This window comes from Squalius cephalus (genome assembly GCF_949319135.1).
Source record: "Squalius cephalus genome assembly, chromosome: 7".
NCBI classification, from domain to species: domain Eukaryota; kingdom Metazoa; phylum Chordata; class Actinopteri; order Cypriniformes; family Leuciscidae; genus Squalius; species Squalius cephalus.
The window spans coordinates 12,750,540-12,776,217 of NC_137128.1; the positions used below are offsets into that span (position 1 = coordinate 12,750,540).

Consider the following 25,678-nt stretch of genomic DNA (forward strand, 5'->3'; position numbering starts at 1 on the left):
AAAACCCGCCTTCGTAAAAGCCCAGTAATTCTGATTAGTCAGTTGGCCCCAGTCTGTTGTGATTGGTCTACTGCTGTATCGGAAATGTAACAGCGAGTATGAACTCTGGAGGCTGCTCGAGACGCGGCAAATACTACTGTAACTACGTCAACTATGGTGTCAGTTTTGCTGTATCAGTTTGAGCCTGAGTCTGATAATGACAATCATGATAGTGCAAGCACAACTTGAGCAGGATGTTTCACAGAATAATTCTTTATTTTATGCTACTCTTACATTTCAGATGTAATGTTACAACTATTTCATTTCTCTACATCACGATAAAAACATTACCTCACTGACCTGCATTGAAAAGAAGCATAATAGGTCCCCTTTAACAGAATTATGTTTAGGTGTACTTGACTTAAACTGACAAGTTTACAGAAAAGTATATTTGGCCTTTTTATTGAGATACACTAAAGAAAAGTTTAATTAAGTATTGTAAGTATACTTGCCTTGTAATTGTGTTTATTCTTTTAATAGATAAACTTGTTAAATAAATAAATAATAGATATATTTGCTTATTTGTGGTAATCTATATATTTGCTACCCATAATTGCTTCTTTGTGGTAATACTCCATTATATGTTTTACATATAAATTCACATGCTCACATTTATAGTAAGTCAGCCTTGGGGAGGGGTAGCTTAGAGTGAAACCAAACCTGATTTTTTTTGTACACAGTGCTATTAACCCTCACAGAAACAGATAAACATTTGGATGAATTTATTGACAATTCCTCCAAGGTGAGATTATTATAACCGGCTTGATTCACAATGGCTTCTATTTTAGGCTGTTACCAGAATAAATCATATGATGAGAATACTTGAACTATTAAACTAGTAGTTTTCTAAGAGTATCAAATTCTTTTAATTTATGCTTTCATAAACTAAAATGTAGGCCAGAAGTATATAGCTAATAAACCAACAGTGAATACATATAAATTATTTGGAGTAGGCTATGGTTAATGTAGTTATAGTCAAATTGCAACACAAACGTAATTACTGTTAAACTTAAAATTGTACTTGAATGAAATACTTTAAATGAACATACAGTACACAAATTTATACAAGCAAGAGTTTGTTTGTTAGTCGCCAGCAGCACACACTCAAAACCAATTCTACTCGTATGGAGCAGAAACAACACAACCTGGTTGTGCAACGCATCCATTTTTAAGGTCTTCCCGCTTAGGTCTCTCAGGCGCTGGAAAGCTTTTCTAACATTAACACAGGTCTTAAATACTCAATACTTCTCAATACTCAAATTGATGCTTCCTCGTTTCCTCGCTCCTCCGTCCACCAGCCTGTGACCCAGAAACCGATCGAACTCAGCCATCTTGAAGGACATTTCAATTCTCTAATTGTACCACAAGGAGCGAGGAAGCTTCCTGAGGAGTCATGAGCGAGGATACACAGATGTATCCTTCCCTTGCACCCTAAGGGGGTGGAGCTAAGATGCAAGGAAAGGAAGCGAGGATGCACATAAGAAATGAGAAGCATCCTGTGTCTACTCATTGTTCCTTCCTGTTATCCTCATGTTAATACAGAGCTTGATCATGACATGAGTTGAAAGCTAGTTATAGTCATAGTTGCATATTTGAAATAATTTTTGCTCTTGCAAACAATTTCAAACAGGACTATACTGTTACTCATATTTAGTTTTACTCTAACTCCTAAATCGAAATATTAAACTTTGACATATAACTTGATGTCTAATGTCAAATCTGGGTCCATGAAGCAAAAACAAATTTGAATAAAAAAATCAATGATGAAAAATGAGAATTTGCTTGAAATTTTTATTTAATTTGGTTATAACATTAACAGCTAGAATTCTAATAACAGAGAGCAGGACATACAGTGCATCCTATGTGGTCAGTGAAAAAAAGCAGCAACAACAGTTTCTGGTTGCTGGTAAAACTGTTACACAAAACAACATTTTTTCCAAACAAGTAATAATCTTTTGTCAGCAAATATATACTCTTACTAATATATACATTACAGTAAAATAAATAATCATAAAAAATCCTCCGACTTTAGAAATCCATAAACACAGAACTAGTCTGTACAAAACTTTGGAATTTAAGACCGTGTTTAGAATACAAATTGAACTGTGTGGAAGCAAACAATCGAAATTTAGATGCAGTGATGTACACATAAAAACAAGAAGTATTGATTTTGTAGTTAGGGGCGGATCATAATGTTAAATAAAGCTTTGTGCTGAATAGAGCATGTGCTTTGAAATTATCCCTGATTGATGAGAGATTAAATCAGTGTGAGATGGGCAAGAGAAAACTTGAGTTCATTCATCTTTGAGGAAAGATCTGTAAAAAGAACTCTGCCAAAGAATTTTACAAGCCGGGGTTTTATCTCTGCCTTCTCACATTTCCCTGCGATATTAGACTGACTTATAGTTAATATATTGCAGGGTATGGTTACTAGATGCAATTAGATACAGATACTTACACACAGGACCATAGGTATGATCACAAAATATTCTTCAGAAAGTTGGCTGTATATAATTTTTGATTGCTACTTTGTCAAAATATACCGTGGCTTTTAATAACACAATATTCAATGCATCTCAGTTTTCATACAGTACATACATTTTACAAGCTATTGTTCAAAAGGAAACGCAAAAGTGTTAGAATATCTCTATTTGGTTAACGAATACAAACTCTATCAAGATTCCATTAGTAGAAAACTTCACATTTTAGTTGTTAACTATGCTTACACAGTGTCTTTCACAGAAAGAAGAAAACAAAGAGTCATGCACATATACAGACACATTTACATACACACATCAAGACACTTACAGTAGATTTACACGGAGAAAAACAAATCCACAAGCACATATTAATCACACATAAATATAACAACAAACCTGTAAATAGTTAGCAGCATTATAAATGAAAGTAGTTCATTTAGTTTCTGTACTGCTGCTAACATTCAAAATGGGTAGGTAAAGTCACAATAATAAAAACATTAATTTTGGTCATGGATTCACATATAATGGCTATTAAAGACAGATGTGAAAAATACTTGAGTATTACAATTGTGAATAAAAACTAAATAATTAATTTTGTCATAGCAGAAACAAAACCTATAATCAAGGTCCAAAATTAACCTTTTACCAAACAAAAATGATAATAATAATGCAACTTTTCACCACCTGTCAAAGGTGGGTGGATTAACAAAAATATCTTCTGTTTAGCATTAGTTTCTTTTGAAAATAATAAAAAATAATAATTATTATTTACCCGCATTTGACACATGGCACATATGATTGTTAATTTTGGACCCTGCATGTAATGCTTCAGCTAGTGAATAAAGGCACAATTACCTTGTATATTCATTCTGAAATGTCATAAACCTCTCTGTCTGTGAAATATTAATAATACTGTCACATACAAATAGGGCAAATGAATATCATGCTCCATTTCAAGATAGAAGTGCTGACATCTTTTTGTTTTCGCTTTAATAGAGTATTGATCTTTGGGGAAAACTGAGTGTTTTCACACTAGTACTTTTGGAGCACACCCGGATTAGTTTGACGTCAGAGTTCGGTTTGTTTGGACGAGTTGGACAACGAGAACGATGATTTCCGAACTCTTTATAGTCTGTGGTGTGATATGAACACAATTGTCCTAAATCATTGAAGTGAACTACTATTGATGGTGTGTCGTTCTGTGTTGATGGTTTGGAAACAAAACCAAAGATTCAAAAAACAAAGTACAAAACTGAGCCTGGCTGTCAATTTTGCAGCCTTCTCCCGTGTAGTTGTTAACTAGCAACAGGGGTAAACAGCTGCTGCATTGATGACGCAAACATGCCATAGTTCAGATTCAAAAATACAGTGTGAACACAATCCAACAAGGTCAGGGAAAAAGGGGGAGCAAGTGAACTCTGGTTTGGACCAGGCAATCGAAACAAGTAAGTGTGAAAGCAGCCTAAACAACATTAGTTAGAATAGGACTTGATATGTGCAGTGAGTTCTAAAATCATATCAAGAAAACAATGACATACAATGTATGGACATTCACTCAGGGACAAGTGCATTCATAACCTAATGTTAGTAACTTACTATAAACTCAACCTAATAAGTTCAATGTTTGGTCTTACACACAGAAACAACATAAAGTGAATTATATGTTGTAAAGGAATTTGTTAATTGGTTGTTTGCTGGTATTCAGGTATGTTGGAATGCACTTTAAAATATGTATTAAAGTAAGACACAAATAGCTTCTTTAATGGTGTTAGTAGTAAGGCTATTGTTAAAAATGCAACTATAAACATATTTCAGAGATGCTTGTGGGCAAACCCTGGTATTCGGTTTATGCTGCATTTGTTTTTCAGAGTTCTCCCATCTGAGTTTGCTGCCACGTGCCGACAAAAACTCTCCCTTTTAAAGATGTTCTGTTCTTTTCTTGGAGACACAATTGGTCAAGGTCCCAAGGGCCTGAGTCTCTAGTAATCTGATCCATCACTTATCCCCTCCCATATCAGACTGAAAACGATTAGTCCCTTCCAAAGCTGAGCCACAGGCCCGTGTTTGTCCTCAACAATGGTCCAGGTGGAGAATAAAGGATTAATGGTTTTATCTTTTTGTCTGTTTAAACAGCATTCTTATCGATGGTCTTTTAGAATTACTTTACTGTCCACTGTATCTTTTTTGTGATTGTCTTATTAGTGAAACCACAAACTCAATTCAACTCAGCCCACAAGTTTCGGTGAATGAATGTTTCCCTCGAATGTTCACAACCCCAAATGTCTAATCTGGTCCAATCTGGTTTTGGTTTTGTTTGGTGCTTACTTGCAGGTGTGGACATCATAAACTCGCGTACACTCCTGGCAACTCACGTAGCAGCACCAGTGGAAGATGCAGTGGCATTTCTCCTTGCGTTTCTCAGTTCGAGTGTTGTGGCCTCGACCGCAACAGAGCAAGTCGCAGCCATCGATGCCATGTGATGTCAGGTTACACATACGGTCACGGGTGCCAAAGGAGCCGGTTTCTGGGTTGGGTTCACAGAAGTTAGGGGAGCTTTCATAGTAGACAAGGTCAGTTTCAATAGGGGGCTTGAAGAAGGTGTACTTTGGCCGTAAGGTCTCGACCCAGCCTCGTGATTCCCGATGTTTCTCCACCACCATTTCAGATGCGCTGTCATACTTATCCTTCATGTAGTCGCCTATCACCCGAAAGTCAGGCTGCGACCACCAGCAAGTTTTCACCTCACAGCTGCCCGAAAGTCCGTGACACTTGCATTTCAGGTACATGTGGTCAGTGATTGACTAGGGAAAAATAGGAAAACAGAATATAGATCTTAGCACTGTATTGCATGCTATATGTTTACCATAGAAGCTATTCAATTTGCAATTTTACACTACTGGGGAAAAAAACGGTGTTTTGTATGCTAGTCCCTTGGTTTCATGACCAGGCATTTGTAAATTATTCAAATTGATTTGTTTTCAGAAAGGATATGCTTATTCACCAGCAAGCAGCATAAACTAACCTAAGCATATACTAAACCTGAGTATAAACTAATCCACCAGAAAGCTGAATAAACTAATCTGATCCAGAGAGGAAAAGCATTTTGTTTTTTTCAGCAGGGTTTTGTTAGGACCAGGCCAACATAACCAGGAAAAAAGTGCTCACCACACGTCCAGCTTCGTTGTTGTGACGATTCATAGCAGATCGAGCGTCTGGCCGATTCTCACGAGCATCGGCAAACTCTCGGGATACCATGCTGCCAAAATCCACATCCTCACTGCAGCCACCCCACTTCCAGCCCTCGCCTGGTGGTCCTTTCCTCCGCGTGTCACAGCCGCAGATGGTGGCAGAGCCCTCGGAGCAAGCCCGCGTCACAGCGAATGCTACCCCCGCTGAGGCAATTGCATGGACAAATGCTGACTCTCTGGTGGCTATGGAAATGTACAGAGAAAACAATCAATGTTACATGAGTTACACCTCAGGACGTTATATGGTTAATTGGGAGATTAAATTCTTTGTCAAGACATTATTGTTCCCATAAAAATACTCAATTCAATGAAACATCTTATGAGCATGTGGTTAAATTTTGTAGGTAAAAGCAGTTCACTCAGGTCTCTTTGTGTACAAGGTGAGGCATTACTGAGGCATGAGTCAGGGAAGACCAAGCATATCCTTTCAGATAAGATAAATACAAGGCTGACAAGTCTATAATTAGAAAGACTCAATTAAGCAACTCTGAGTTGGAGAAATAGACCCGTATTACTCATAGCTAAGACTCACTGTCGAATTGTGGTAACAAGACCCAGCGCGTTACTTTCAGAATCAATGTGAAGAATGAACAATGCAAGTTTTTGGTTGATTATAATCTCAAAGATGATCCAACATTCTGTCTAACAGGGGATTTTATGACAATTCTTGCTGACGAGGGCCCCATACAAACTTAAAAGCATTTTCCAAGAGACAGCTAATGAGGTTGGTAATTTTGATAAATACTCTGTGGTCTTGTGCAGTCTTGCACTTGCTGGAGAGAGGAAACGGCTATGGAGACGTGAATCAAGTCTTCCTTTGTTGCAGGTTTCAACTGGTTGGAAAAATCAAGGCTAGAGATAATGATGTTGCAAAACTGGCCACAAGTCTTTCTTATTCCTTAATGCTAATTATAATGACAAAGAGATTTGGTGCCTTTGAATGTTTCGATTGAAATTACCACCCAAAACAATGTTTCTTTGTTCTTAACTACAAAATATTAAAACCTATATCAGTTGTTGTTTTTTATCTGTAGCACAGATGCCTTTGATTTCTCTAGCTCAAACTAGCAACTTCTGCTTCCATATCCATCAACTAAATCATACAAAAACTGGGGGCCAATAGCCAGGTCTGAAAGGGCCATTAAATTACAATTTAAAACTAAGTGAGTGGCCTATGTTTTATGATCAGGAAGCCATTAAATGTGGGTCAAATATGGCTGTCTGACAATAAAATGGCAGACTGATCTGGGGAATAAAGGAGAGACAGCACTGGGGGAAAGAGGGGGCAGATTAATATCCAGAGGAACAATGGATCAAAAATGGATAAATAGGAGACACAAAGACACTTTAGAGAGGTAGGGAGTCTTTACCTGAGAAAAGAATGCAGGTGAAGCCTGATTAGACTGATTATTTGTGACAACAAGTTGGCCCCTGCGGCCCACCTTCTGGCTAACTTTGCTGGACGCTCACATGGCAAGTGGTCCCTGTTACCTGCTGGGATCCTGAATCCCCCATTGTGCTGCCACTGTCATGGTGAATTACACACACAAAAGCCCCCCGATATTTTATATGAAATTTGCCCTTGCCAGTGATTAGTGGGGACCAAGTTAAGTCATAGCAACAGAGAACTATGCATTGGCTGGACCCCACTTGTCGGCAGACGGGGAAATCCCCATTGAAATGGTTTAATAAAACAATCTAAAGGGCGTGTGAATTGTGAAAGGAGCTTTCTCTCTGGCTTAATCTTATGGTCGCCTAGATATTGTGTGGTGAGTTGGGCCCAGCAGGAGGCGGGGCTAAGGTCCCACCATCAACTCAGTTTGCCACACCCCATTCTTTCTTTCTTGGGCAGAGTTAATGATATGCTGGTGAGCAGACCTCCCCCATGCACAGTTAAACATGCATTTGATGAAAGGCATGGTGCTCTCAGTACATCCTAAATTGTAACAGTTTCTCCTCCTGAGGGCAGAGGTCATAACCCGGGTAGCCTGACCTCATGCAAAGTTGGTTTAGATGAGGGTGTTAGCATTAAAAGTCATGGGATTCCTTTACTTGACTTTGTGGTGGTGGCCAATGTGGTGATGGCCCTTAAGGAATTCCAATGAAAAGGGGTTTCATTGACACCCAGATGCAATTTTATTGCTTGTTAAATGTCATTTATTAAATGTCATGAAATTGCAAAGAAAAGCTATTTTGAACAAATATCACAAAGACAATATAGAGGTGCATGTACGTAAAATGCCACTAGGCCACAAAGTTATTTGTGTGTAAATAACCACTTTTCAGTTTAACTGTCTGATTTCAGTAACAACAGAAATCTCAAGTGACAGTAAGAACACGTTAATTCTGGTGTCCAGTTACAGCTCGCATGCGACTGGCAACGTTATCTGTTAAAGGTGTGTTCATCACACTCTTCTAGAACACCTGCGCTGACTCTCCTTTCATCGTGAGCGGATTCCAGTGGGCCATGTTTTGACACTTTGGTTAATGTAAATTAATGAGCGCTGATGCAGACGTAGCCTGGGGCAACACTGTAAAATAGAGAGATGAGGCTGAGATTGGAGAGGCAGTTTACCTTTGCAAAACAATGCAATACAGTAGGCATACAAAAACAAGCAAAGCTTGGTGGCAAAACAGACTGATTTTTCATGCATAAGTTAGTGACTAGGTTTCCAAAGAAAGCTGACAAATGGTGTGCATCAAAAAGGTATCAAAAATAAAGGCCTTTAAATGAGAAGTGTGCACTTTCTGCCCCTGTGTCCCCACTGAAATTGGGCAAAAACATTTTTTCCAGAAAACTCCCATCATCTGCCAAAGGACACGCAAACAGATCCCGCCCTAAATCATGTCATAAGTTGAGCCAGTGATTGGGATGCTTAAACAAACATTTTCTGATAGCCATACAGGGCCAGACTGTTACTTCATAGGAGAAAATACATTTCTCTGCTATCACCTCAAATGCTGAAGAAACATGTCTGCTGAAAATACCAGAGCAGATCTCAGACAGTTGTGTGATTGTCAGTAACAAGCTACTGAAGACCTATTAAAGATCAGCGCTCCATTCAGCCCAGCACAAAACAGAGGAGGAAACCGGCACATATCCGTCTGCACCGCAGACATTAACACCACCACACAATAGCACTAGCTCTGCAAAAGTGACAGCGTTAGTCACAAAGGAGCGAAAGTGAGAGGTGCTCTTCTTTAAGCTCTATGAAAAGCTTCTGAGCTTCGACGCGGTCCTTAAACCGCCCCCAACAAAGCACTTAATCTGCCCGCTTTGACCTCTCACATTATTAAGAGCTTCAGAAGCTTTAATCCAATCAAAATGATTTACTAAAGCCACCCCTGGACCCCGATGACTGACCTGGTTTAAACCTCCATCACCCCTGTCCCAGACCAATCTCCCCTTCAATTTAGACCGGAGGAGGGGGAACTGCAGGGGATATAGAGTGGCTATTAACACTACAATGGAGAAGACCTGAGCAGTCCTCCCATCATCAGTGACCCGCTTGGGCTCAAGCCCTCTCCATCAATGTAACAATTGCTTGAGAGTTTATTAAAAGCAATTGGCTCGGCTGACACCGCCTTCCACCGTAGCCGGTTCATCCCAACTGCGGCTCCTCGATGGGCTTTGGCCCCTTGTACCCTGACCCCTCGTTTCTCTAGGACAATGAGAGGGGAACTGATACAACAGTTGGGAATAAAAGCAGCAACAGGTAGCCAAAAGCCTATTAAACATATCTCTACTTTTTTCAAAATCTAGATATTCCATAGCAATTGAATTGAAATTATGAATTGAAAACCTAACTATATTCTTACAGTAGCTTAGCTGTTTTAAAAACGGAGCAATTTTTCCAGTAGCTACTCCACAAGCTACTTCTACAAAGTGTGATGGTGTTATCTGACATAATATTACATCGCTATTTTGTAATATGGTATTTCACACACAGCTTTAAGCCAAGTTTAAGCCGGTTATAAAAATAAAACCCCAAAACTGGACTAAAATACCCCTTTTCTCACTGGGAAGTCTGATTTGCTTAAGTGAAGCAGTTTGTTTTTAAACCAGTTTTTTAAAAAAAAGGTTCAATCCATTTTACTGAAACATTTTGTCTGTTTTTTATAGTGGTAAAATCAAAATATTCCTATTGTACAATCATTTTAATAGCAATGTTATATTTACTTAAATGTGGCTATTTATCACTGATTTCGACTAAGTTATATATATAAAAAAAGAATAAATAAATCACTTAATAGTTATGTATTTAAAAATTATTAACCTCAAACTCACCAAATGGTTTGAACTGTAGTTTACTTCAATATTTATGAGTACCTTGTCAAGTTACAGTTGTATAATCTATGATCAATAGCATAGCAATAATGCTTACCTTAGCAAAATAGTTGATTTGGGATTTTTGCTGAAAATGCCACCTCAAATCTACATAACCCTAAACTATGTGTTATGCACAGACTTGTGCCTCAGACAAGAATCCCAACTGATTAAAGACCAAAACAACACATTCATAACTTCACCTTAGACAAACACACAAGCTGGCAATGTAATCCATTTGAGCGGTGAAGTATGTCTGTTAATGTGTGCGTATTACACACACAGTGAGAGACTTCTGAAGTGCCTTTAAGGAGAGTCAGTGTGTTGCTGCTGGGAGATGCATTACTTTTACTGTGCCGGGACAAACGCAATGAGAAATGTGGGGATTCCCTTCGACAGAAACAAACAAAACATGTCCCACCCACTTTACACGCGTGCATCACTACATCTGTACAAACGGTCATAGTCCAGTGCACCTGACTAATGCCCATTGAGAGTGGGATTAGAGAGCAGCAAATAAATAATGTGCACAGAACAACAGAGTAATCTCAGCAATCAGAGCTGTGTGCAAACAGGGAGTTTTGTTGTAATTGAGAAGCCATAATGTTACATAGCCACTGAACACAAAGAAACACAGAGTGAAATATGATTTTCAGCTAGCTTTCATTATGGGATGGATAAAGGCTGATCATAGTCCTGCTCTTAAAAATGTAGAAACTGCGGCTTTTTGAAATACATTAGCGAATTTTTTTTTTACATCTATAAGAATCAGCCAAAACATTTAAAAGCAGCATATGTATATTTGGAACCATGTGTTTTATAATTAATATTGCATAGTATAGACTGATTAATAAACCCATATCGGTTGACCACCATTGCAAAACAGTGATAACGTCCTGTATATATTTGGGTATGGTTGTTACCAGTGGCAATTCCTGATCTTCTTCAACTATCTCTAATTCCCATTAATTCCCATAGACTCTCTTATCGTATTCCTACCTTTATCCAGCACTGGTCCGAAGATGGCCAGGTTATCATTGATTGTAGTGCAATTCCATCTGCGGCCACGGAACTGATGCTGACACTCTTGGATGCCGATTTTCACCCCCTCTGCCACACTAGGCATGATTTCCACATAGTTGCGGCAGAAGCGGAGCTGTTTGGGCACCAGACCAGGAATTGAGCTGCACATGATGGGCTGGGTACCCAAAGAAGTGTACTGGTGTCCCACCGCCAAAGACCTGCCGAGGAAAACATGGAGTTGAGCAACTGACTAGTACAAACCAGATTTTGGTTAGTTTAATTTTTAACTTAATTTTTAATGTGCATACTATGTACTTACTAACTTGCTACTAACTTTGTACCAACCATGACTCCAAGCGCAAACCTCTTTGGAAAATTGAGTGCAACTGCCTTTTTTCTTGCTTTCTCTTGCTTTTTTCTTTGCTAAACTTCATTGCTATCTAATTTATGAATGTTGTCTTGATTACCGACAAAATGCACAGATTTGAAACAAATCTAGTAGCTTCTATGCGTATCTAGAGTGCAGAATGAATGAATATCCCTACTGAAAAGACCAAATTAGAACAGAAAGGCTAGTCAGCCTCTTCATGGTGGTTTGCTGATGGATTGAGCTGTTTAGCACGAATGTGTCTGGTTGAGATGGTTTACCCATGTATTCTCTCTGGTTTGGCTAGTTAAGTAGCCTGTCAGTACACAAGCATTCAATGCTGCGGTCCTACATCCAAACCGGGACATTTGATTTAATTTAAAAATTAGCTTAAAACACAGACCCTTCTTTACTAACTACACATGCTTTCAGCATTATAACGGGTGTATCATTCACAAGGTTGGCTAAAATAGCCAAAAACAGTGTAATAAGATCAAAGTGTAATTGTGTGGACTCAAGGTCCCAAAAGGAGGAGATCAATTGGCATTGACACTTTGCGTTGTATATGTACCACAGCAGTTCAAAACATTTTGCAGTAAGAACTACTGTGGCTTGTATTGTTTGAACCTGTCAAAGGCATTGAAGATCTTTTGCTTTGTGGGAGGGGTTCAGATAAAGCCATAACACATTGCTAAGTGGTAAACAAACATAAAAGAGCCAGCTGAGACAGGAGTAGTATACTGATTAAGGATTCACAGTGCGCGACAGGCACCTTGTCATTAAGGGCCACTGACATCCTTAAACTGTCCAAAAGTGAAATAGGTCTGTGGCTTCCTGTAATGACACAGTGTGTACTGGTCTGGCTGAGCATCAGAGGATAGCTTGAACTCGACTATTCTTTGATGACACACGGCTCAGATGTGACAAGTGCTGACATGTTTTTCACTTACAATTCAGAGTTTCCATTGCAATGTTGTGGAAAGTTTGTCAGCTGTCAGTACTATTGGTGCATTGCTACTGTTTCCAACATTATCTGAGAACTGAACTGAGCTGGATGATGACATCACGGTTTTCTCCATAGCGGCTATATATATAAATTAATTAAATTAATAACTATTTTACAACAAAAATGAACCATCACTGAACTTACTTAAGCTGGACTATAACACTATTTTCTTCTAGAAACAAACTTTGTTGCATTATTTTCCTGTTATCACTGTAAATCTGCTTTGAAACAATCTGTATTTTAAAAAGTGCTATGTAAATAAAGGTGACTTAACTTGACTGTTTCCAGGTTATGTCATCAATTTCAAATATAACAATGTATCCTAACTCTACCTAATTATGAAAAAATGTGTTAAAAAATACACGATTTTACTTGAAGTACTGCATTTGATGTGCTAACAACTCATGTTAAGAAAAAGACTCATTACAACACTTTTGAAGATTTCAGAAATCAAAAAATCCCTTTAAAACAAGCCGTATCCAACAGTTGTCTCTAACTATAGAATAAACAAATGTAATTTCTACCTGAATAACTTAGTTCAGGCAAGAATAAAAAAAATAAAAAGTAAATTCTATATTAGTACTTAATTAAAGTGAAAATATCAATGTTGTAAAATTAAGTAAAACATACCCAACTTTTTGATACCAGTGTTCCACTCATGCACTGGGGAATGAATAATTAAGGCAGTAATTATTATCTTCTATTTATGTTCGCTGATCATTGTTTAAATTGAGCGTAAGCGTCAGTTCTGGCAGGCTAGATAGTCAAGACGCTGCTAACGCTATTGGCCAACAACACGGTCTCATCAGCTGATCTGCTCAGCTGAGATGCATCAGCTGTTTTGCATCAGCGCATCAGCTGTTCAACTCCCCTCGCTGCTAATGGCTATGATATAAACAGGGCGCCCTCTTCAAACAGATTCAGTTAGCTCCTAACTTATGGCTATGATATAAACAGGGCGCCCTCTTCAAACAGATTCAGTTAGCTCCTAACTGCTGTTGCTAGCTCTTTGCTGCCCGCCACCTCCCCAGCTCCTCCTTGTCGTGTATAACGTGGCATTTTGCTTTTGTCATCGTTGCTGCTCTGTTCATAGGGGGAATAGTTCAGCTCTCCCAGTCCTAAACTGTGTGAGCGTTCCCTAATGCTGCTGCTGTCCTCTGACTCTCTGCTATTTCATGGTGCTCATGAAAGGTCAGAGGACTCCCTGAACAGAGCCATACCGCCAAAACATTTAATTCAGAATTTATCAACTTGAATTGCAATTTATTCAATAAACATTTTCCTAAATCATTTTTATTGTCATGTGAATGTGAATAAAAGCCTAAATTAAATCTGTTCATCATATAAGGCAATCGAGTCTCTTCAGAAAATTTGGACTAAACTGCTCAATTCATATGGAATAGTTTTTGCGATCTCTTTATGAGTTTTTTGAAGCGTCAAAGTGGAGATGTCTATAGAGTGTCCAGAAAGTTCTCAGATTTCATAAAAAAGATCTTCATTTGTGTTCGGATGATGAACGAAAGTCTTACGGGTTTGGAATGACATGAGGGTGAGTAATTAATGAGAGAATTTTTATTTCTAGGTGAACTATGCCTTTAATAAAGTTGCATTTTTCACTGTTTTTCATCTGAAATTACACGGTTTTGTTATTGCTTTAGTTGTTAAGTTTAGTTACTTGCTGTTTTATGACATCTGGAGTTCATTTTCTAGTACTAAAAATCACACATTCATAATCAAAAATGTTCAGACGAATGTCACCGTTATTGTGTATTGTGTACCAAGTATTGATATCTCTGTGTTCAGGTGTGTACCACATCACTTCTATTATGTAGATATACTGTCTACAGAATATCTACTGTATTATTTACTTAGATGTTCCAAGTAAAGCATACACTTCAAAATCATGGCTTAATTCAGTGTTATATTGTTTGAGTAAAATGTACTTGAAACAGAGTATTGCAAAGTAAGCAAATTTTAACTGCCAAGCTAAGTACTTATTTTATTTGTTAATTTTACTTAACTTAGTTAAGTAGATTTGACTTGCAAAAGAAAAATTAAGTAAATTTCACTTATTGGTTTTTTTTTTTCAGTGTTGTTCTTTCTGGAGAACAGGTGAACCAGGTGACAGCACGGTATTTTAGATAAACAACTAAAAATTACAATGCAATAGTAGTGTGGAAAGCAAATGAGTGTAACCTCTATGAATGAAAATGAGCGCAGCAGTTTCTGATGTGCAGCACCGAGCATTTGAAGTTGTTGCTGCAAACAGACACATTGCAAGCTGATTTCCTGTAAAGGCAGCGCTAAAAACGTTAGATGCACAGAAATACATAAGCAGAAGCCTCATTCATTAAGGTGTACGTATTCAGACATCCTCAGTGTCAGTTTTCAAACCTTCACGCAAGTGTGTTGTAGATGGGTTCTACAATATATTTTTCGATGGATTTCAAAAAGTGATGGAGACAAAATTGCAAAGTGGCAAAAAGTGTTGGGAGCATGTCCCGCCTGTCCGCTGGTGGGACAGCGGACAAAAAAAAAGGTGCTGTTTGGATTTAAATAGACAAATGCTTAAGAGTCTATGAGTGATTGGATCATTATTGCAGTGATTATTCTGTTTATAGCATGTTATATGTTTGGCAACAGTTCTTCTAACCCTAACTGATGGAGTGTGTAGCTTTTCATTTCTTAAACAACTATGTAGGGAGACACATCATGGCCATATTCCAGGATGACAATGTCAAGATTCATCAGGCTCAAACTGTGAAAGAATAGTTGTGAGGAGCATGAAGAATAATTCTCACACATGAATCTGCTCCTCATGAGTCCAGATCTTAAATTCATTGAAAGTCTTTGGGACGTGACCTTACAGAGTGCTGGACTTGCATTGTCCAAATATTGATACACCTCTTGATTGAAATTAATATGATGTACATAAATTTTTACAACTCTTAAGCATTTATTTAAATCCAAACCGCAACTTTTTTTTGTTTTTTGTTTTTTTGGGCAATGTAGTTTGGACACACATCTGGTTAAAGCACCACCCACCCCTGTTTTTATCCCCAGATACAAACAATTTCATCTTTGAAACAAAAACAGACGTTGACTTCACTGAACACCTCTACAAAAATGACAAATGACAAAAAGTATGCTAAACATTTATGTATGGATATTAAATATTAACATATTTATTTGCTTGAAATTTGACAAATGCTTGACAAATGAAAGGGACCTGTCTGTAAAGGTGTGAGCAGTCTCAATTAGCTGTGTGTGTTGACCTGTGTTATGAGCTGATTACTAATCACAACAAGTGGTCCCCTCAGTGACCCCTGACCTGTAGTGATTAGACCTGAAGGGCTCTCTCAATAACAAAGACTACGCCACTCCCTCATCAGCTGATGTGCCACCAACCAGTTCCTATACCTGATGCATTCCACATCACTTCCTCTCTTCCATTGTTCTGGGGGGAAGTTATGGATCTCTGGCTGTAAAGGAAATGAATGGTGACTTTGATCAACCATGTTGGCCTAAAGCAAATCACTAATTTCAATGTATGTCACTGTAGTTCATTAATTGGAACTTTGTAAAAGAGTACAAAAAGTACTTGTGCAATCATGCTCGAGAAATGTGAACTAAAGAAGTACACATACTAGCCATTGCTAGGCAGCTAATAACTTCCTTGTTATTCTGCGGCATGGTGTACTCTTTGATGTCATTTCTATTACCGCTCTAGTCTAAACTGACTTCAATAGGTTATGCTTTGTTTAAGTTGATCCCTAGCATTATTTTACTATGAGTCAGGCATTTTTTCATCTTTCTTAGAGAGGAGCTTAATCAGAATTTTACTTTAAAGACTAAGAGAGCACAAAACAAGAGGGAACTTGAGAGAAACTGGCTCGAGAGAAGATCCTAACCTAATCTAGCAGGGTGTAGCGAAACTATGAGGATTTGTTCACTAAGTAACTCCTATTGCAATTTGACCTTTTTTTAGCCTTTGTCAGTCCTTCGCCTCAGGGGCCAAGTAGCCTCTCAAACCAATGGCATGGGACGTTTACGTCCCCCCGCCCACCCTGTCTGTCTCACACTCTTACATGCATTTCTTTTACATGCATACAAATACACAACCAACTTCAGAGCTACCCAAGGGCGAAACTAGAGGGCCACCATTGACATAGAAGATGCATCTGACCAAGCCTGTGGGACGAGGGAGCCCGGTGGAGTCATAAGGATGATGGTTTCCGATGGAGCCGAGGGAGGGAGGAGCCAAGGTGGAGCCGACAGGTTGACAGGCCACGGTGGAGTGATGGGTACTGATGCTGGAGGCAGAGCTAGGGAATCTTCTGGACAAGGCGGAGCTGGTGGCCTGAAGTCCTGTGGCAGATCCACACAATACTGTGCAGAGTATTATAGAATACAGAGGAGGTGGGGCTGAGGAACCGACAGTTAAAGGGAGAGGGAGGCTGGGAGGGATCACAGGAGATAGGACTGGACGGAAATAGCGGGGAAACAGGCAGTTCAGGGCTTGGTGGAACCAGACACCAGCCATGTTGGTGGAACATTATTTTTGAAAAAATTAAGCACATTCCACACCCCCTCCCCTAATTCTTCTTATTATGAATGCATATTACTTTAGAGTTTTTTTTTTTTTTACTTTTTTTTTCTACTGTATTTTTTACATGAAAATGGAGAAACAGGGGAGTAATATCCACAAACGCCTCCAACAGTCTGAAAAATGTTCCAGCAACCATAGCGAACACATCCACCACGAGCCCTCGAACTCCACTTACCTCGAACTCCACTTAACACGATGTTGCGGGCTCACACAACTGGTCAGACACACTATTGTGTCACATTGGTTGAGCTAATTGATGTAGAACAGGTGAATATAATGACTAAATCATTTATTAAAGTAATCAATTTATGATAAGTATAAGGTACATATTTATATGTAATTTTTAACTGTAATTTAATGCACAAATAAATGCGAGCACTGTGCATTTATACTCAAAAATAGGTGCCGATTTTGTATTAGTTGGTACAGTACACATAGAAATGGAATACATTTGAGTGTGCATAAAATTACTAAATTTACATTCTGGCATTTATGTCCTGTCGGCTGCTGACTTTGTCATATTCCCTTTCTTGCACATTATATTAAGTGTCTTTAGCTACTATGTACTAATGACTAATGATCATGTAGATTAATCATTTGATATCAACATACATGAATGTAATTACATCTGTAATTAATTTTTGTGATTACTCTATTGACCCTTCCCTTACACCTTAACCCACTCTTAAACCTACCCATACCACAAAACCTGTTTCTAGCCTTACCCGTATCTCACTGCAATAGCAGCAAAAGTGGTTTGCAATACAATATGAACACAAATAAGTACATTGTACCAAACATTTTTTTATGTAAGTGCGTAGTAAAGACACCTAATATAAAGTGTGATCCATATTTTTTCCTTCTCTTGCACTGAGAATGTTAAATATTGAATGTTTTATTTTTCAGTTTCATGTTTTTGAAACAGACCCTACAGTTTAATCCAGAGCTATTGAAGAGTTCATTGGCTATATATTCTTCAATAAAGGCTGGATAATCTTTAAACTATGTAGCTATCTGCATCTCATCCATGAGGATGCAATGATAGAAAACTCTAACCCCATATAGCTTATGGGGGTGTTGAGAACCAGAACCAAGCTGACTGAGCAAGTTGAGCTTTAACTGTAGTATGAGCTTCTTTTCTATTAATATGCCTGGAGGTGAAGTCAAGTCACCTTTATTTATATAGCGCTTTATACAATTGTTGTTCAGCTAAAGTCAGTTCGGTGTTGATTCAGTTCCGTTGTAAAGAAAATCAATTATTAAATTAGTTAATTTCATCTATAAAGCAGTTCTGCAAAAAAAAATAAAAAAAAATGATGTCATTTTTGAATAAATTAAAAATGGTCAAATTCACACAGTACTATTTAATATATTCCATCTCTATCTCAATTACAATCAAGTACAATTAATTGTGTTCAATTGAGTTGTAGGCACTAAAACAGACAAGTGCTTTGTAGTTAAATTTATTTTAATGTTGAACTGATGTTGACATTTCTGTGCCACCCCTATGAAAATATCCTGGGCTCTGCGCCAAATGACTGCAAATGACTAGAACAATAGAATAAATTGCACAAAAATATCCATTGGTTGCAATTAACCCCAAAATAAAATAATAATAATAATAAATTCCCTCATTTAATCTGTTTTATTATAAATGCATTCTACTTTTGAGGTTTTTTTTTTGTACTTTTTTTGTACTGTATTGTACATGAATAATAATAATAATAATAAACTACATTGTAATTCACAATGTTTCATTTAAATCAGCATAAATTATGTATACAACAAATCATGATGATGTTGTAATGTAGTACAACAAATCATTACAACAAATCATTGTTTTTTCACTGTAATCAGAAAGAGATTCACTGTTTCAAATGAGCTTTAAATGAGATTCATTATTTCTTATTTCTTTATTTTGAACTGGACGTATTCTTGAGAGGTTTCGTTACAAAGGCAAAACGAGACTCTTACAATCATTTCACCACAGGTAAGTCTTGATTAAGTGTTTTCCTTAACCAATGAAAAGTGACTTAGAGTAATATTAGATCATTAGGCTAACTGTTGCCAAGCAACTTATAGAATTCAATATGATGCCACAGGTGTGCATGCACTGACAGTTTCAATTATGGATCATCCAATCATTTTTACAGCTAGAACTATCTTCTACTCTTTTTTTTTTTAAAGCTGGCAAACTGTTTGTGGGTTCCATCAAGCGTGGACAGCCCTCAGGTATACTGCAGTCAAGACTAAAGTGATAATTAATAGGCTCTGTTGACGGCTAGAATCACCACCTCATACTTTGTTATTGTACTTTGCCAGAAGCTGATAAATTTGAGACGTCACCAATGCTGAGTGAGGTGAACAGGTGTTTCAATGACATGTCCTCATGCTCAGCTGTCTTGGGCGTGTGTCTGCCTCGGTCATCTGTTGTAGCTCATGATATTGAGATCATCATTTAGTAAGAACGAAGAACTCAAACCAACACAACAGAGATCGGAGTGTCTTAACACACTGGGCAAACCGGATTCATTGTTAATGTATCGCTGCACTGAGATTGGATTGCTGGTATTTCTTAAACAATGATCTGTAGATATTATCAATCAAATGCAACACAAGCATCTATAAGGTTGTCCTAATTTGCACCAGGTGTGTGGAACTCATAGCATTCCTTGAACTATGTGCTTGTGCAAAGTTGCCATATTTTTTGTGATATACCAAACGAAAGTATGACCAAACTGACATCCTGCCTCCACCCCGGAAGAACAGTATTGTCTTTACATCCCCCAAATCTCTTAAAGCCAGGTAATTAAAAGACAAAAGGACAGAAATGAACATATCCATTTGCTCTGGAGTCTTAGATATATTTGCTCACTTTTCATCTGAAGTGTATCCAGTCTAGGTTTTAATGCATATTTCAGCAAGCCCAAGCAAGTGCACCTCTGAATTACCACTTTACTTGTAGGCCCCGGGGCCACAGAGCCGACTTTGACATCAAGAGAGAAGTGTTTGGGAGAAGGAATGTGCGGCAAGCTTTCACCTCCAGGTATTTATCTTTTAAGGTGGAGCGCGGGGGGTGGTGTTTAGGGTGCAGTCAGGCAACACCATCTCATAAGGAGAAGAAGGAAGCCATGAACCTGGTCTCTATTCCTGATCCACGTCAAAAACTTCCTTCATAGCGGCCGAAGCAAAAATGTAACATTAGGTTATGGGTTAGATGTTATTAGCTGGTATAAGTATAGATTATATATATATATATATATATATATATATATATATATATATATATATATATATATAAGTATAAGCTGGTTATTAGTATAGATACGCTTTTGTATACCAATACTTTTAAGGTCTCCCCTGCATAGACATGGGCAGTCCTGCGGCAGGTTATCATATCACATATACATAACTCTCTCAGCTGGAGAACCGCAGGCCACCCTGCTGAGGTAAATTGCCCAGTGATTTCAGTATGTTTTCACGCATGTCCCTTCTGTTACGGGAAACCGAAACTCTGTGACTTATTGCACTTGATTCTTAAAAGAACAATCTGTCTACATCAAATCCAACAAACTTCAATGACTTTAGTCATACCTTATTTATGTCCGAAGCTGATTGTTTTAAACAAGAGAAATGGATTCACATTCAGCCAAAAGCAAATTTGAACAACAACAAAAAACAACAACCCCCCCTCCCCCCTCCCAAAAAAATAATAATAAAAAAACAGCATAGAATGATCTAGGTCAAACTAGCCTAATAGGCCTACTTCTAAATTCTCACATTTTACCAATAAGCTGGTGTTGTTGAGGCTGGAGCTGAAAAAAAAAACGTGTGACTCCAGAGGCAATGCACATCCTGTACAGCTTGACAGATATATATATATCGATTGGTATAGATAGCTTTATACCTCAGTGTTTTTATAGCTTATTGTATCTTCTATCATTAGACAATTTCATACCTTGATGGTAAGTGTAGCACTTGTATTGCGCACCCCTGAGTTCCCTTGTGAAAAGAAGTGCACTTTTGCATATTTTTCAAACATTCTTATAATGGAAATAATAAACTTAAATGCTAAATGTACTGTTTTTGGAGACCTAATTTTATGTTATTTACAATCAATGAAAATGTTTTAAAATTAAAATTTATATTTAATGCAATTAAAAAAATAAAAAGAGTGTTTTGACCCACTTGAGTATGGGAGTTAAGTACACTCAATTGAATTGCTTATATTCAGAAGCTAAAATAAAATAAAATAAAGTTCATTATAATTATTATTATTATTATTATTACACCTTTATATGTAATTTCATAATTACTTCTATTGTCTTTGAAATATGGTTAAAGTGTAAAAGAGTTGAATGGACAAGCATTTATGCTTTAATGTCATTTCTGCTAAAACTTGAATAACTTGAAATGTAATCTCCAATAACTAAAGTTATTTGATAACTACACAACAGTTAACATTATAAGAAAGTGCTTTACTTGTGCTTTAGCATGTTAGTAAACACAATGAAATAAGTGTACTTCTTTAAAGCATAGATTATTAAAACATAATGAGTTCTTTAAATTAAAACTTTTCATTTGACTTTAATACAAAGTGCACTTTTTAAAAGGGAACTGTGTAAAGAAACTCTCTTTAAGTCCACCTAAGAGACCTTATTTCATTAAAATTATATTATGTGCAAGTGCAGTTTTTAAAAAAATAGGCTATATAATTTCAAGTTTTGAAGTACAAGACAAGTGCACTTTCAATACAATGAAGTGTACTTCTTTTTCACAAGGGTTGGCTACTCATTATAAGCAACAGAAGTTGCTGGATGCTGTTCTCTGAATTGGCATTGTGAATGAGAAGGAAAGCACGGCTTTTAAAATCTCAAGAGGGTCAGACAGACAACAATTAACAAAAAGAGTGGTCTGGACTGTGACTAATGACCTACTCAATTACAGCTTTTACAACCACTGAGAAAACTCTGCTTTATTGTCTTGCCTCCCTGAAACAATGATCTTTTAGGCGTACGAGTGAAATCTGTTCAAGAAAACACCTTGAATGTTTCTGTCAGGTATGAAGTTATGACTTATGTGTGAAATTTTTGTACATGCATTTAGTTATATTTCATGGCAAATACCTTCTGTTAAATTCTTTTAAATATAGTCTCACATGATTATGCATTTCTGCATATTCTTAACAATAAATCATTTTCCAACCTTCTCAGTTACAATTGCCTATTTATTTTATTATTACTACAGGTGTTTTATTTAAATTACAACAACTAAGCGTTCAATTGCCAATGAAATAATGTTAATAAAAATACAACCACTAAAATCCAATGTTGAAAATGTTATAGGCCTAATTTAAATTCAGATTAAGTAAATCTCTGATTAACGAAACAAACTGAACAGCTACACTAACAGCATTGATCTTTTACAACTATAGTAGGCTATGAGTTCCATGCTTAGGTTTTATTTATTTAAAGACAACGCGCTTTTAAGTCCTCTATTGGAGAAGTTCCAGCCTCTCATAAAAGATATTAATGGCAAAAAGACCACATCTGAATCACTGAGAATTTTTTTTTTTTCATTTTTTAAACTTTTTAATAGTTGAAAACAAATTAGCCTATAGGCTACTCACTCTTTCAATAAATCAATTGCACATTTTAACAAACAAATTAAACATGAGTTGTTACACATTTATCATAGGTCAATGTTGATAAAAGTTGATCCAACAATTTACTTACTGTAGCTTACTCCAAACTTTTAACAGGTGCACGACAGACAGACAGACAGACAGACATAGATAGATAGATAGATAGATAGATAGATAGATAGATAGATAGATAGATAGATAGATAGACATCGCGTAATCTATCATCATATCATCACCAGTTCAGCTGACGTCACGGACATTTTCAATCCCCAAATCATTGTCAAGTTGAAAGCTGGTCATTTACCCTTTCTAGACTAGCAAACTCATTGTATTTCACATAGAAAGGTTAAAAAGGTAATAAAACTTACCACCATATCGGGTAGCTTGCCATGACACGCGTGAGCCCACAAAAAAGAAACAGGAAATATCCAAGATATATCATCCTTTAAAAAGTTAGGCTTAAACAGACACGCACGCACACACGCACGCACGCACACACACACACACACACACGCACGCACACACACATACACACACACACACACGCATACACACTCGCCCGCGTGTGTCAATAAGAGAACACGAGATGATTATGAGCGATATTTCTCTCCGATAATCCTACAGCCTTCTTCTGTGCGCGTTCATGAGGCACATATTAAAGTTGAGAACGGCTTTTCATTCGGACCCAATCACAGGCTTTTGCCACGGGCGAAATTCTGATGATAGAGTCACTCAGTCAGCCTGAACCGCAATGCTCAGGACACTCACTGTTTTAATAGTTATTGGGACATGCAAGGCTTTCTGTGTTATATATATAAGGTTGTCTACGGGTGGGTGGGGGGACCCCTGTGGATTGGGTAGCTATAACAACCTGTCCGGATTTCACCCCCCGATTTAAAGCCCCTCATATGCAAAAATGAAAAACGTGTGAATTGCTCGCTTGCCTCGTGTTCGTTTTTCTTGCTGTCCTGTAGCATATTGCTTTTTTTCGCTCTGTTCAAATTATTCGATTTAATCTATTTTCTTTTAATTTAATTTTTATTTTATTTTATAAATGTTTAATGCAGGCTATAAATGCTACATCTACACAAATCAAATGCCCAGCTGAAGATAGGCTACTAAGCCGTAAATAGGCTATATCAGGTGTTTTCTTTCCAATTCAAATATCAAATCCAATTAAAACATTTACAAAAATATTTAAAATAATACTCGAGTTAAAACTAAAAACTGTAGCCTACGTTTGCCTTATACTAAGATCATGAAATTGTTAAAGTTTTTAACAATTGTTAATCGTAATGATTATAATATGAAGGGGGGAAAAAAAAATATAGGCCTGCCTATATTATGCTATAGCCTAATATATGGCATTTTTTCAATGTCGCATTTCCCAAATCGGAAACTTTCTTTTAAGCGGTTGAAGTATTCTTTCACGTGTTGTTTTTACGACTGGAAGTGTATTCATCCTGTGTAGGCTATTCATATTCATTGATCCTACACACCTGATCAAATGCGGTTTGTGGTGGAACAGGTCCTTTACAGAGACTTATCTATAGATCTAAAGGATAAGCTCAAATCAAGTAGAGTAGGCTATAGGAAATGTTGATGAATGAATGAATGAATCTTTCGTTCTCCCTCATTATAAAGTCTAAAAATATAATAACTAACTTGCAGATCTAATCAGAGAATTCTTTCCGACTATTAACTGTTATAACTATAGATCAACTGTTACATAAAACTGCACATTTCTCTTGTAACATAATATGAAACTACAATAACGAAATAACAAATGACCCTATAGGCCCAAATTTCCTCTAAGTCGTATAAACTTTTATCATTGTCATGTTATGAAAGGTGATTGCATGGCTGTATCGACCTGCCTTTGATCTATACAGTCATGATACTTTAAATTTCAAATTAATTCATTATTTCGTGTTCACAATATAGACTATTGATTAAAAAAACACTATAATTATGCCATCTTCACATTCGATTCTGTTCAAACATTTATTAATTTTACTTGTGTTTTTTACTTGAATAATAGGCTATCTTCATTCATTATTTTTTTCATGCGCTCTTTGTATGTAGGCTACAGGACTGAAACCGGATTGACATTTCTGTTTCACATGTCTCCATCTAGTGGCAAAGAGAAGCAGCAAACTCGATGGTGGCAAACACAATATCACTTCATTCATGTTGCTCAGCAGAGTATTTAAAGAGAAGCAATTGTTTTGTCTCAGTACCTAAACTATATATATACATATTAGGGGACTATTTAGCAGGGGCGGTTTCTTCATTAGGGCGATTGGGCGACGCACCACCAAAGTGTGAAAGGGAAGGGACTTTTTCAATCACATTCATAATCTCATTCAACCACAGAGTTACGCTAGCCGTCACTGCTATTTAGAGGACTTATGTCTAAGCTTTCAGTCCTGTCAAATCTGTCACTCCTCTGTGTTTCTGTGAACATCTGACCTGACCAACCTATGCCCTCTAGTGGCCATAGACTCTGAAGTGACTTCAGCTGAATAATGACACTATAGCTAATTGCATCATTGATAACTATTGTCCTCACTGTAAAGATGCTTTGAATCAACCTGTATTGTGTAAAGCACCATATATATAACGCTGATTTGAATAGTGGAAAAGCCATGTTATAACAGACAAACAAGATCTACATATCTCTGATGCTTACCCAAAGATTGCTTTTTTGTGATTTGCGAAGTACTAGAATTATTAAACAATAGAATCATGTTTGTAATGAAGAAATCTGTGTTGCCTTGTTAAATGCATTTTGAAAGATCTCTTCTTTACAAATCAGCTTCCTGGAATGACAGACATTTATTGCTGTTAAGTCAGAAACTAGGGTGTTTTGGAAGTTATTGAATGCTTCTGTGTTGTAATATGTGACTCACCTGTGTTGAATGAGAATATTAAC

The 25,678-nt window shown here is 37.2% G+C and overlaps 1 protein-coding gene across 2 annotated transcripts; it reads right to left on the minus strand.

Annotated features, from left to right (window-relative positions):
* Positions 1 to 1,827: 1,827 nt before the first annotated feature.
* Positions 1,828 to 23,381, minus strand: wnt3a (wingless-type MMTV integration site family, member 3A). Of its 2 annotated transcripts, none has more exons than XM_079877592.1 (4): positions 23,112 to 23,381; positions 11,094 to 11,335; positions 5,685 to 5,950; positions 1,828 to 5,320 (listed from the first exon to the last, which is right to left on the minus strand). In XM_079877592.1, exons 1-4 carry the CDS (start codon positions 23,183 to 23,185, stop codon positions 4,841 to 4,843), a joined length of 1,062 nt encoding a protein of 353 aa, XP_079733718.1. In that variant the 5' UTR covers positions 23,186 to 23,381; the 3' UTR covers positions 1,828 to 4,840. The 2 variants fall into 2 exon arrangements, with proteins under 2 accessions (XP_079733718.1, XP_079733719.1); XM_079877593.1 differs by lacking the exon at positions 23,112 to 23,381 and adding an exon at positions 13,121 to 13,157.
* Positions 23,382 to 25,678: the final 2,297 nt, after the last annotated feature.